This window comes from Scleropages formosus, chromosome 23 (genome assembly GCF_900964775.1).
Source record: "Scleropages formosus chromosome 23, fSclFor1.1, whole genome shotgun sequence".
In the NCBI taxonomy this organism is placed as follows: domain Eukaryota; kingdom Metazoa; phylum Chordata; class Actinopteri; order Osteoglossiformes; family Osteoglossidae; genus Scleropages; species Scleropages formosus.
The window spans coordinates 5,200,783-5,214,059 of NC_041828.1; the positions used below are offsets into that span (position 1 = coordinate 5,200,783).

Below are 13,277 nucleotides of genomic sequence, written 5' to 3' on the forward strand. Positions count from 1 at the left end.
GTTAGTCGTTCACTAGAACCTAGAGACAATTTTAGTAACATGGGTGGTTGAGTTTGATGTTCAGTTGATCACCAAGCTTGACATTTTTCTGCATTCCTTTGGTTACCAATTGATGTAACACCGTCAGACCATAGAAAGCATGGGGAGGATGGGTGGTGTGGGTGTTTATTCAAGTGAAGTAGGCGACTCCAATTGATAGATGGTTGTGAATCATTGACTAGTTTGCTACCGACCGTAACTGTTGGTTGATGACTTTTTAGGGTTCTGATCTTGTTGGTTTAATCAGTATTTAAGAATAATTTGCGATTCCTTTTACCAGTAGTTAAAATTCTGAAAGTGGCTGCACTTTAGGGCTGTGTAGTTTAGAGAAATTTACTTATCATGATACTGACCTGGAACAACTGTTAATCTGAGTACACATATACATGGGTGCCCTTGTGAAACTGGTAGTATCGAGCGGTTTCTGGGAAGGTGGAGTTTTCCGCCACGTCTCAACAAATAGCATGCACCAGGCATGGGGGCTGCAAGCCCTGCAACTTCTGAGTTAATTTAGTCCTGTCCCTCATCCTTTTCCCGTTCCCTATGAAGGTCCTCAGTTTTTCCTTGTCCAAGGCTGCTGGCTCGAGGCTGTATGATACCACCACGCGCGGCGGCTCAGTTGCAAAAGCAAAGTAGTTCCTTCCACTGATACCCTCATACTTCTTGCCGGTGATCAAGTTCTTGAAGAAATACGATGAATGGGGTAGACCCTAACAGGCCAGGAAACCCAGTCATATTTTTGCTTCAGAAACCCCACTGTGGCATCTGCAAGCTCTGAGGGGGGGCTTTTCCTTCCAGTCCATGAGTCGTTTGTTGATGTCATGCTCAGCCTGCTTGGCAAAGCTGCTCTTGCACTCCTCCACCGCAGCCTTCATCTTCTCCTCAACGTCCATAATCCTCTTACCCAAAACCTGGAGAAGCTCCACTTCTTCCCTATGCCTCTCCATGGCTGCGTGACCCAACAGAGTGATGAGACCCACACGGAACAGGTTTTTCAGTCGGGCACAGAAATCCTCCATAGCCCTCCGGCTCTTCTCCTCGTAGTTTAGCGTGATCTCCAGCACTGACTCACCTGAGAAGTTGTCTCCTGTTATAACCGAGTACAGCATGTGCAAGTTCTTGTCTCTGCCAGTCTTGCCAAAGTGCTCCAAGAAGAGCTTCTTCTTGACCTGACGGAATTCAGGCTTGGCATTGAGGAAGTCCATGTATTTTTGGAACTGGGTGGTAATGTTCTCCTCTACCTCAAAATAGGCTGTGTCCATGTTACACTTTTTGATCTCCCGGATGACGTGCTGCACTTCCTCAGAGATCACATAAAGGCGGTCTTGCACCTTCTTGAACTTCTCTTTCATCAAATCTGCCTCTGGACTAGTCACATTTTCCAGAGCCAATTCAACAAGCGGCGCAGCAATTGAAAAAATAGGAAATATCTCCCCTACTGCCTCAGCTAGGACTTCTGTCCCTTTCTCCATTGTCTCCATAAAACTCAACACCAACTCTTTCTTCTTGATGATGTGCTTCAGCCATCTAACAGCAGACAGCGCAGCAGTCAGACACAAACTGGTAACTTCAGCAGCACTTCAAGTCCAAGGAGGGAGCAACCATATGGATCTTTAAACTTCATTTGACACATAACACACAGCTGGTTGTAAAATCAGTAGATTTCAAATAATTACTTTGGGAATAAGCACACAGCCATAAACCAGCTTTTAAAGGTATTGATGTTACCACCACAAACATGAAAAAAACAGGGCTCCAACTTCCACAGTGAACATCTGATTAAAACAAAGAAAGCTACTGAGTGGGGAAAAAACAGAAATCTAAAGCCAAAAACTCTGATGTCATGTTTTTTAATGGGATTTTAACACTACGGTCTGCTAAAAATTCAAAAAAGGAACATTTACTTCAAATTAGCGTGACAGATGTTTTTTTTTTTAAGTTTTCTTTGCAGAGATATAAAATGAAACGGCCAAACTTTCATCTTGAGTCATAACACATGACGCAACTTCCTGCTGCAGGACAGAGACACTTTGGGCGATGCCCTCGAACGAGAACACTGCTACATCTGCATGATAACAGAGCGAGCTCCCTGCTAAACAATGTTCCTTCAACAAGCTGGAAAGTGTGGGGAGGAGTTGATTTGGTCTTACATTTTCATTCATGTTCAAAGACCTACAGGTTTATGAGCTTTGGAAACATACCTCCTATTGGACAGCAGGTAGTGCGTTGGAGAGCCTCTTCCATAGGACTCAAATGATGTAGGCTTGAATCCCACCTAAAGCACTGAGGGTTACTTAGGGTTAAATAAATTGCTCCAATAATTTCCTAACTATATAAATGGGTAAAAAATATTTTTCTTTGGATAAAAGTGTCAACTAAACAGATAAATATAATGCACTCCACAAGAACAGGTTATGACCATTGTCATAATTGCCTTTATGGATTCTTAAAGCTACATGTCATATGTAATACTGTGCTCATGAAAAGATCCATCAGAGTGCTTTCATTAAGCTAATTTGTTTAAAACGATCCCGACACAAAGTATGAGCTGTGTTCCATTGCCGCTCTCACTGTAGGTACCACATGAGGAAGAAGTTCCATCAGCGAGCTGCCAGAGCAGTGTTAGTGACTCCTGAGGGAGGCGTGGAGGAGGGCCGCCAGGAGGCACCGTGAGCACAAGCGGTCCACTCCACTGTCCGCCACGGTCCACTCAGCCCAATCAGTGCTCCCGTCCAGTTGGCTGCAGAATATTCCCGATGCGGGACCCTCGAGACCCTCGGGGAATAGACTTGTGGACCACAGGAACACAGAAAAATGTTAAAAACCCTTAAAGATTTAATGAAATAAATATTGAAGTTAAAATAAGCTGTCTGTACCTTTTTAGTAAAAAAAAAAAAAAAAATCTGTGTAGGAAAATAAAAAAAAAAACTGATTCCCCCAAATTGATTTTGGGCATCAGTTCACTTCTATAATGCTTAGCAACTGCATGCCTTATCTTGCTTTGTATGTAACCAAGGAGAGATTACAAGGGCCACAAGGGCCCCTCCACGGTCCACAAGTCTATTCCCCGAGGGTCTCGAGGGTCCCGCATCGGGAATATTCTGCAGCCAACTGGACGGGAGCACTGATTGGGCTGAGTGGACCGTGGCGGACAGTGGAGTGGACCGCTTGTGCTCACGGTGCCTCCTGGCGGCCCTCCTCCACGCCTCCCTCAGGAGTCACTAACACTGCTCTGGCAGCTCGCTGATGGAACTTCTTCCTCATGTGGTACCTACAGCGAAAGCGGCAATGAACAGAGCTCCCAGGGCTGGAGAACACATGACACTCTCAAGTCACATCAATCTTTTTTAGCTGCTTGCTGCTGAAGGCTGGGTCTAGCTTCAACACACACACACACACATACACATCTTAAACCCCCATTTCACACCCTCTAGTTTACTTCCATGAATTTGCCCCCTCATGATCCCCCACCTTGCTGCAGAACACACAAAGAACGTGTACAAAAAGCACAAAATAATGATAACGATTCATGGCCATGGAATAAAGAGTGAGCAAACTTGTTTGTAAAGCCTGTATACTTTGTATAATTACTTTCCACATCATTAATGTGTATGAATAATTCCACACTTACTTGGGAACTGATTTCATTTGACAGACTGGACACAGGAGCTTAACTGCTTTGTCCAGATAAATACTGAAGGTGAAGGAATCGTTTAATTTGTTTCACAGCCATTTCCAGAGATTCGAAGGCGCTCTAAAATGGGTCTATCTGACCTGTGCCATGACGACGTGCAGAGGCTCGGTGGCATGTCGGAACGTAGGGACTGCTGTCCTCCTCAAATCTCAACGATTCAGAAGAATCTCCAGTGAAGGTGCAACAAAGAAAGCGCCCACTGCTCAGATGCCCTGACCCAGTGTGATCTTCAGCACGAGTACCTGCGCGGTTCATTTCTCTGCAGGACTGGCATTTCTCAGGGCATCCTAGCTCGGCACCTCTGCATCCTCCCCTGCTGCTCAACTGCATAGAAACTGCTGGAAAGAAAGAGTGGCATCAGCGTCAGCGAAATGACAGCCATCGATTCACGGCCATTGCACCGTCTCCTTAGTCGGTGCATCTTCGCTGCAGTAAGTGGAGGGACACCAATGCAATACCCTGTACCCAAGACCCTCACGCTGCCGATCAACGGCCGACGCACCCCTCTTGCCTCATCCGAGGGATCGACGCTGCAGCTCGGACTCCCGCCAGCCGACGGTGAGCTGTCAGTCGGCACTGTTGAGGCGGCGATGTGTGGACGACTCTGGAGAGCAGGGCCCTCGCCACACCTCCCGCTTGGTTTCGACCATTTCCAAGTCCAGCAGCTCATCCTTCACTCGGCCGCAGAGGGTCTCGCCTTCGTCCAGCTCCTTGGCGGGAGCCACCTCTCTGGAGCTGCGGTGAGATGAGGTCTCACAAGTGTGGGGTTCTGCAGCTTCCTGGGGCGCCTCCTCCTAAACCGGTCACTTGCAAGGACCTGTGGCAGACAGTGTGACATGTCATGTCATGTTCATCGTGGGATCGCGATGCTGCCAAATCGTGTCTTTGTGTTTTTACTGCAACTAACTACCAATAAGGGGGGGGGTGCTTGGTCCGGAAATATTAAAAAAAAAAAAAAAAAAGAAAAAGAAAACGTATAAGCAGAAATGCGGATGCCTGATTCGCAGGATGGTAAACCCTTCCGTCGTTAAGGATGCGATTGCTGTATCTATGCAACGCGACTGAAGAGATTTCACTTCCGGGGCACCGTCATACCACGAGTTTCACTTCTGGGTCAAATTCCCGCCGTTATTTTTTAAAGCGGCGGCCACCCCTTCAGCTTTGTTAGGAAGTGTGCGAGGAAGTTGCCGTTAGTTGGAAACCTCGTGCATTCATGTAGAAATAAATGGAATTGATGTAATACCTTTTCCCCCAATGAATACGTCGAACTGACACGCATTTCAATTATGCTCTCTTAACAGTCCACATTGGCATTGCAACTATCATGGACATCATGTCACGTGAAAGTGGAGTTCTTTTGAAAAATATTAGTTGACGTGGATGAGAAGTTCGGCTTGAAAAATAAATGAACGTAAAATGGACTCTGTGGTATAACTGACAGCGCAGGAACGCATAACTATTGTCTGAACCCAGGATTTTCCACGGATCTGCTGCATATCTCTGTTTTTGTCCCGCGCGATGCAGCAGATCCGAGGAAAATCCTCGGTTCAGACATAGTTATGTATTCAGTATACATAATATAGTTGTACAAAGTTAACGTCGTCGACGGGACACGTGATCGCGGCTGGATAGTTTCTGAACCGCTCAGAAATGACTCAATTCCACAGGAACGGACTCCTCTCGCTGCACTTTACCGAGAGCTCCGTATCGCTGCTCGGATGACGGAGGTTAAACACAAGCGGTACATTTATTTCTGAAAAACACAGTATAACGATTATTAATGATGTAAAAGACGTCTGTGCCACGCGGACACAGCAGTGCGTGACGCAGTGCGGTCACCTCGTTTTACTCGTAGTGCCGCCTTTCCCAGCTGAACGACTAACTTTTGGATTAAAACGGAGTCCCATAAATTAATTATAATTAATCATAAGTCCTACAATATAATTATCATAATTACAATCAGTCATCATCGCGGCCAATTCCGACGTGTCTGCGCGCGCGCCGATGCGCACGTGCACGTTCATTCATCGCTGACGCCTTAAACTTACCCATTTTCATACAGCTGGCAGTGTTTTACAAAGCAATATATTCTTTTTTTCACAGTTATCCATGGAACGGATGAAGTGACCAACACATAATATGCACTATTAATAAAAGCCCGATTGTGTTTCAGTGCAGAAAACATGTGGTGCATAAATCTGTGTACAAAACACTCTGCAGCCTCCACTAAATACATACACATGTACAAATAATATACTCCATACTTGCATATTCAGTGAAAATACTACACTATTTACAGCTTCCAGGAGTTTCAAAATACTGTTGTATAAGGAGGAAGCAAAAAATGAGGGTTTGGAATAAAAGTACGATTTGGCACTTTTGGGGGGGCGCAGTTCTAAAAAAGGTCACATTCTTTTAATCTTCAAGTAAAAAAATGATTTATAGGAATCACATGACTAACAGTCAGTCACCCCAGGTAAGTTCATAACCTACTGGGGCAGGTGCGAGACACAACAGGTATTTCGGTTTACGGTCACCGTGTCATGCAGGACCCCCCTCCCTCCGCGTCCCTGGAGGACTGTGTGTATACTAAGATACCATAGTACTGTACGGACAGGCTACGGGGGACAGTGGTTCGCACTCACGCTTTTGGAGCCCAACAGCGGAGGTTCGAATTCCACCTCTGCTCTAGTCTAGTACGTTGGTTGAGGTACTTTCTCTGACTTTATTCCCGCTCTGTAAATGTGGCTTAAAACTAGTGCGAAAAGCGTCCGAAATCGAAGGGACTTCGTTAAAACTGGCGGCGCGTCGTCGCCTCAGACAGTTCGCTGAGGCGGGACTGAAGAACTAGGGCTCCGCGAGCGGGACTGTGCGCGCGACGGAGGATGCTGTAATACCCCTTTAAAAGGCCGAAACGTTCCGAGCGCCTCTGCATCGAGCGCGCGCGGCCGCTCCATCCGCCGCGCGCGCGACGCCCAGCCCAGAACCGAGGAATACAGAGAATATACAGTAAGTTCCGCTCCGCTCCTCAAACACTCGGCTTCTCCCTTCTTTGTCCGAGTCCGTGGCGGCGGCCGCCGCTGCTGCTCCAGTCCGAGTGCGAACGGGATGGAATGTCGAGGAGAAAGGAGCCGTTAGTGTGTGTGTATGTGTGTGTGTTACAGTGTGTTTTTTTTCGCTCTTGCTTATTCCTCCTTCCTGGGGGGTAGGGGGTCCAACACAGGCGCCTGTCGCGCGCCCTTCGCAGCCATTTTTTTCCCGCGGAATGTGACTGTGTGAACGTGGACAGTGTGTGTGTGTGTGTGTGTGTGTGTGTGTGTGTGTGGAGGGGGGGACACGATGATACAGTGATGGCAGCGACTCCAGCTGTGATTCATTCTGCGCTGAAAAAGACAAACATTAATGGAAACGCCGTCTTCTGCATTTAAACACACAGAAAGAGAGTGAAAAGGGCACCTGGGCTGGGGGGCGTAGTGGTTACAGCTGCTGCTTTTGGACCCACAGGTCACAGGTTCGAATCCCCCCCTCCAGCTGTGGTGCCCTTGAGCACGGTACTTACCCTAAATTGCTCCAGTAAAATTACCCAGCTGTGGAAATAATTGTGAGTTGCTTTGCAGCAGCTAAATAAATATAAAGCACCAAAGAGCAGTTGTTGCTCACAAATTCCTTACTCTGCTGGTGATGATGATTATCTGGTCACCAGTAATCTCAGTTCTTACATATTTTCCACCCACAAACGTTTCTGTTTTTAGAACGGAAATTCAAGGCAAGCTTTTTGCTTCCCAAAATTGATCTTTAGGTGACAGAGAGGGGACTGGGGCTCTTTCATAGGCTAAAGGAGGGGGGTGGGGGGGACGTGTCCCTGTCCCTGTACCTCCAGGGATCCAGCAGGGCGTATGTGCCCACCCACTGGTACAATATGTATAATAAACCCTGTATTGGTTTCCCCGCCAATGAACTGATTAAACGGCTCGGACCGAACTGACTTAAGTCTGAACAAACCAGTATTTACTGGTCACACAAATGTCATTTCTGTGTTATGTATAAAATGCTCACATCCCTCTGTGATTAACCACACAGTTGTGGTAAAATGCTGGTGTTCCTTGAAGTGCCCTGCAAGGTTTGAGCAAGTGGTACAATGCGGTACAATATCAAGGTGCAGGGACTGTGGGTGCAGGAGCGGTTGGTGCTCTCGCAGTCTGAAGGTCCTGGGTTTGAATCCCTGCTCCTGCTGTAGTACCCTCGATCGAGGTACCTACATTTTCACGGTGAAAATGCCGTGCTGTATAAATGGACAACTCATGGCAAAGTAACTCCTCCAACATTGTAAATCACCTGGGACAAAGGTGTGAGCGAAACAAAAAATAAATAAAGTATACAAAGTGCACAGGTGGGATTTGCGAGTGTGGCCTGAGTTGCGCCCCATCAGCGCTGACCCATGTAAAACGTCCACAGATGTCCAGCCACGCCGCCGCGGCCATCTCCGCTATGATCACCAGCCAGGTGTACCCGCAGCCGCCACGGGTCGCCACACACACCAGGCAGCGGAGCAGGAGCCAAGAGCTACGGCCTGTGGCGTCGCTCCCAAAAGGCAAAGTCATCGGGGTGAGGCCCTTCGCTCTACTGAGCCGCAAAGCGCTGTCCCGTGGACAGACACGGGGTTGACCGGCAGTCTGTTAGTGCTCTTCGGAGAACCTTCTGTACGCAGCGCACGGTCCTTAGTTTCACACACACAGTACCGCACTCTAACGTTGGTCACTTGATTGAACTTTGCCTCGGGGGACATACACTCTTCCCTGGCATGACAGGGGTCATTACTTGCTGAAAACTCCTCTCGGCATTTATGGTCTGTCCCATTGTGCTTTGACTGACACTGAGTTGCTAGACACACACTCACACACTCACCAATATGCACCAGTATGAATGCAAACCACTGTTTTCTCTTCATACATGTCTTGTTGACTGCTTTTTTTTTTTTTTCTCCTATTTCTCCCAAGACTGTACAGGTTACAATCGGGATTGTGCTCGTAGGCACTTTCTTCGTGTCGGTGCTTAATTACGGAGGTCTCTATCGGGAGGCGCAGGTGGCATCGGTGGTGGGATGCGTAGTGGTGAGTAGGCCAGCGAACGCACGCGGTAACATAGGACTGAAACGGACCTCGGCACAGGCAGCTGATGGACACGTCTGACTTCGAAACTCCCTTCTGCTGCAAGCTACCAGGGTGAAATGTAGATACGAAATATACGCGCTAGTAACTCTGCGTGTTGCGGCGTGGCCGGCGAAGAATAACATAACCGGAGCGTCTGACTTTTATGCGAATCGACATCATCATCATTTTTTTCTCAAGCATTTGTCAGTGTGCATAATCCCCATTTTTTTCTACATGTCTCATTGTAACGAAATGTTATCACACTTTGTTTCATAACAGCACTTTCAATATTATATTTATTCTCTTTTAATTATTTACCCACTTATGCAGCTGAGTAATTATACTGGAGCAATTTAGGGTAAGTACCTTGCTCAAGGGTACTACGGCTGGAAGTGGGATTTGAACTTGCAACCTTCAGGGTCAGAGGTAGCAGGGCTAACCACTGCATTACCAGCTGTTCCCCCGTATAATCTTAGGATTAATAGAACACTGGCGAAGTGTTAGGGTCGGTAAGAAAGCGTTCAGAGCCCCGAAACCGAACTGAAACGCATTCTTTTCTCTTGCAGTACGTCTTGAGCGGTCTGGTGTCTGCTTTTGCCAAAGGACAGAGCGGGGTGAGTCGAGGTTCTGTGCCCCGCGTCCCTGTGTGCCCCTGCGGTGCCTTTGTCGACCTCGCGGTTGCGTTCGATTAACGTGTCAGCAGTTTCCCAGCACCCAGCCAATGCAGCGTCGCACGGCGGATTTTAACGGACAACCTCCAAAAATGAGTTTAAAATCCAACCGGGACATCACGGTGACTTTTTATCGTTCAAGTTTTCACTCGGACGTACCTGTGAGCGCTAATCACATCTGCTCATTAGCAGAACCGTTCCATCGCTTCAGTCGCGGGTGCCGAAAGGAAACGAGAAGGAAGGCGCCCGACGCTGGCAGTGTGATGCTTTAACCGCAGACGTGATGTGTGTTCCAGATCAAAGCGGCGATCTTCACCAACGGCCTCAGCTCTCTGACAGCCTTCATCAGCATCATCATTTACTGCCTATGTTTTCAGCGCTGCTGGGACAACACTCTCTCTGGGGCCCATTTCTACACAGTAAGGCTGTTCCCTTCCTGCTGCTCGCCGGTACACGTCCCTGTCGCTTCCCGTTCAGGTCATTGACGTGTGTACCTGCAGAATGCAGATGAAGCTCATTTAGCCTGTCTGCAGTCACGCACGAGAGTAACTTTACTTTTTGTTTATTTTCCTTGCTATAATTTGCAGCAAAAATGAGCTTCACACTCGAGTGTCTGCTATTACGCACCTAAGCTTGACCTCCGCTGATTGAGTTGTTTTGACATTAGTAATTGAGGTCAAGTGTCTTTCTTAAGGTGCAACACAAGTCCCTGTGGGATTTTAACCTATAACCTTTTGGTAGCAAGTTCAGCTGTTTCAGTGATCACGTGTCAACAACCACAGCTCACTGTGCATTCATATCGGCTGTTCTGTGCTACGCTCTCGCTCAGAACTGCAATGCAACTACCATCCTGGGGACAGTTCTCTTCCTGTCCATTCTGGACCTCTTTGTCGCAGTCCTGACCATAGTGCTCGGCTGTAGGGCCATCCGGCGAAAAGAGGCCTTGGTGAGGAACAACCACTGATCTGCACACAGATCTGCTTTTGTATTATTGCATACATGTTGTTTGTACGTTTGTCTCCATAGCACACACACACACACACACACACACACACACACACACACACACACACACACACACACACATTTTCAGAACCGCTTGTCCCATATGGGGTCACGGGGAACCGGAGCCTAACCCGGCAACTCAGGGCGCAAGGCTGGAGGGGGGAGGGGACACACCCAGGACGGGACGCCAGTCCGTTGCAAGGCACCCCAAGCAGGACTTGAACCCCAGACCCACCGAAGAGCAGGACTGTGGTCCAACCCACTGCGCCACCGCACCCCCTCGTCTCCATAGCAACCAGAATAAATAGTAAACAGAAAGGAATGTCAGCTGCAAAGACCTGTCAGTGACGTTCTCCTGTGTGGTGGGCTCTTCTAGGAGTTGGCGGCCGGCAGGCTGGAGGGACACACTGAATGGGAGCGTCAAAGACAGAATGCTGAGGTAGAGCTTTTTCCCTGAGCCGAAGGTCTCTGCGAGTTACGTTCGATCTCCACGGTTCAGTCAAAACGTTCGAATGCCTGCACCGACCCCGCACCCACCACTCAAGTCTAACCGCTGCTGTCCGTTTGCCTCTAGACTCCTGCCACCCAGCAGCCGTGACCTGTCCCAGTGTCAGCGAATGTTCAGTGCTGCCTTGGAACCCCCTGTCCTTTGTCATCCTCATCCAAGCAGCCACATGTCCATCGCTACAAAGCCCCAGGGTGTTTGGGACGTGGCCGCCGTCGGGCCCCAGGGCACATCAAGCTATAGACAAAGCCAGCACTAAAGGGTATTTCAAAGTACTTAGCACGTAATCGTGGACCAAATTTGTTTGAGAAAGTGATGATAGTCCACATAGACTTGGACTGGTCGATGGCGCACTGTGACTGCGCACAGGTTTGGGACATCAGCCCCACATCGCTAGTATATTGATGAACAGCTCCAAGTGTGCGGAAGACCAGGTTCCCAGACGCGCAGTGTCCTCCCTGTTTGGCGGTTACCCGCCGCCCTTGTCATATTCCAGCGCAGAGGTGGGGAACAGTCCCTCAGAGCTGAGAAGAGGACCTTAGGCCGTCGACACCTGAAACGCCAGGTGAGGTCCTGTCCCGTGGCGGTAGAAGCCGAGACAGCCGACCGTCCCCACTATAAGCTCCTGATGGATGAACACGATATCGCTCACTGTGTGCTGACTTTGAAAATGGCAAAAAAATGAATATTTGCTTTATGTCTGTGTTTAAGGGTTGGAAGTCTGTTTGTTTTTAAAGAATCACCAAGGTGCACTTTGAGAAGGGGACTCATCAGCTGGCCAACAGCTGTCCTCCTCAGGTATTGGCTTGTCCAAGCCTTTTTAACCGCTCTACGGGTCCAGTACAAAGGACTGAAAGTTTGGATCTCAATAACCCCTGAACAGAAAGGGAAACACCTCAGCAACCTCTCCCTCCTGGTGCCTTTAACTCAGCGGCTCAACAAGGAAGCCCCTGTCTGTCCGTCCTGCCATGTATCGACGCACGGCTGGAGCGGACATTCACTGCAGTGACCCTGAGGGTTCGAGATCCATTGTCACTGCAGTTTCTAACACGAAAACTTTACACTCGGTTTATTATCCCTAGATTTCCGTCACGTGTAATTGAGTCTCCAGCTACATCCAATGTACGTTTTTTGATTCCATCCATAAATCAAGATTTTTATTCCACTTCCGAAGTGACCTGAAAGTGTCTTGCACTGTCTGTATACGCTCAGAATGTTTTCCTGCACTTTATTTTTTTTTTAATCGTACTCTTTCCACACTAGTTTTGTCACTATTTAGATGATATAACTCATTACATTTACAAATATGTGTTTTTATAACTACACTATTCTAAAGTTTTTGTGTGTCTGTCTTTGGGAACACAGTAATCTAGTTAGACGTATCTCTGTGTTTGGGTATTAAAACGTGTTCCAACCGTGAACACGGAAAAAAGAGTGTTTCCGAAGATCCACTTTTAAGGTATTGCTACTAAAATAATATTCTATTTCATACTGAAGGAAATTACTTTCTCTTTAATGATGCAAAATGTTTACTTCTCCCAGCGGCTAAACTTAATTTAATGCATGTCTACAGCAAACATTGGGTTTGACTTTATACTTTTACAGATTATTTACGTAACCATCAGAATAAGCTGTATATGCACAATATACATGTGACAAATGTGTATTTTTGTCTACATAGAATTGCAGATATTTTGTTGTGTGTTTGTTATTCAGGCTGAATTTTTTTTTTTTTTTAAATAAATATGTACTCAGGTACTTTCCGTACTGCCTTGTGTACTCATTGACTGGAGTCGCGGTTTTATTGAAATGGCTTTGTGTCGACATCGACACCTTTCGCCACGTTCCCCAGAACAGCTGCACATCAGTGCTCCGTGACTTAGGATTCTGTGCAAGTGTGTCGAAAAACTTTTTTTGCTAAAAAGTCTGTCTTTGGGTTCTTACGTATTTGTCGATTTTTATATTACCGTCAGTTATGTAATTGTCATCTTTTGTTCATAGGATAGGACTTGGGAGGATAGTTACTTTATTAATCCCTGTAGGGACATTTGAACACTCAACACCTTAAAACACTAAACACTGAGGTGCACCTGATACATGAGGAAACATGGTCATAACCCAACAAATCACAGTAAACACCAGAAACTGAACAAGTGCTGTAACTCATCCCTACTTCTCAGTGTAGAGCAGTTGAGACCCTTGGCTGGCATTTA

The 13,277-nt window shown here is 47.3% G+C and overlaps 1 protein-coding gene, 1 long non-coding RNA gene and 1 pseudogene across 3 annotated transcripts; 1 reads left to right on the forward strand and 2 right to left on the reverse strand.

Moving 5' to 3' along the window:
* Positions 1 to 47: 47 nt before the first annotated feature.
* LOC108930369 (uncharacterized) lies at positions 48 to 3,303 on the reverse strand (annotated as a pseudogene).
* Positions 3,304 to 3,336: 33 nt separating this feature from the next.
* On the reverse strand, positions 3,337 to 6,450 carry LOC108930358 (uncharacterized). The gene is made up of 3 exons (XR_001965839.1): positions 6,379 to 6,450; positions 4,236 to 4,550; positions 3,337 to 4,068 (listed from the first exon to the last, which is right to left on the reverse strand). It is a non-coding gene; the product is annotated as an uncharacterized LOC108930358 (long non-coding RNA).
* A 221-nt stretch (positions 6,451 to 6,671) lies between these two features.
* LOC108930357 (uncharacterized) lies at positions 6,672 to 12,698 on the forward strand. 2 transcript variants are annotated; one of them, XM_018745568.2, is made up of 8 exons: positions 6,672 to 6,742; positions 8,189 to 8,338; positions 8,731 to 8,844; positions 9,450 to 9,497; positions 9,851 to 9,973; positions 10,384 to 10,500; positions 10,936 to 10,998; positions 11,134 to 12,698. In XM_018745568.2, the coding sequence occupies exons 2-8, from the start codon at positions 8,189 to 8,191 to the stop codon at positions 11,155 to 11,157; spliced, it is 639 nt and encodes a 212-aa protein (XP_018601084.1). In that variant the 5' UTR covers positions 6,672 to 6,742; the 3' UTR covers positions 11,158 to 12,698. The 2 variants fall into 2 exon arrangements, with proteins under 2 accessions (XP_018601084.1, XP_018601085.1); XM_018745569.2 differs by lacking the exon at positions 10,384 to 10,500.
* The last annotated feature ends 579 nt before the right edge of the window (positions 12,699 to 13,277 follow it).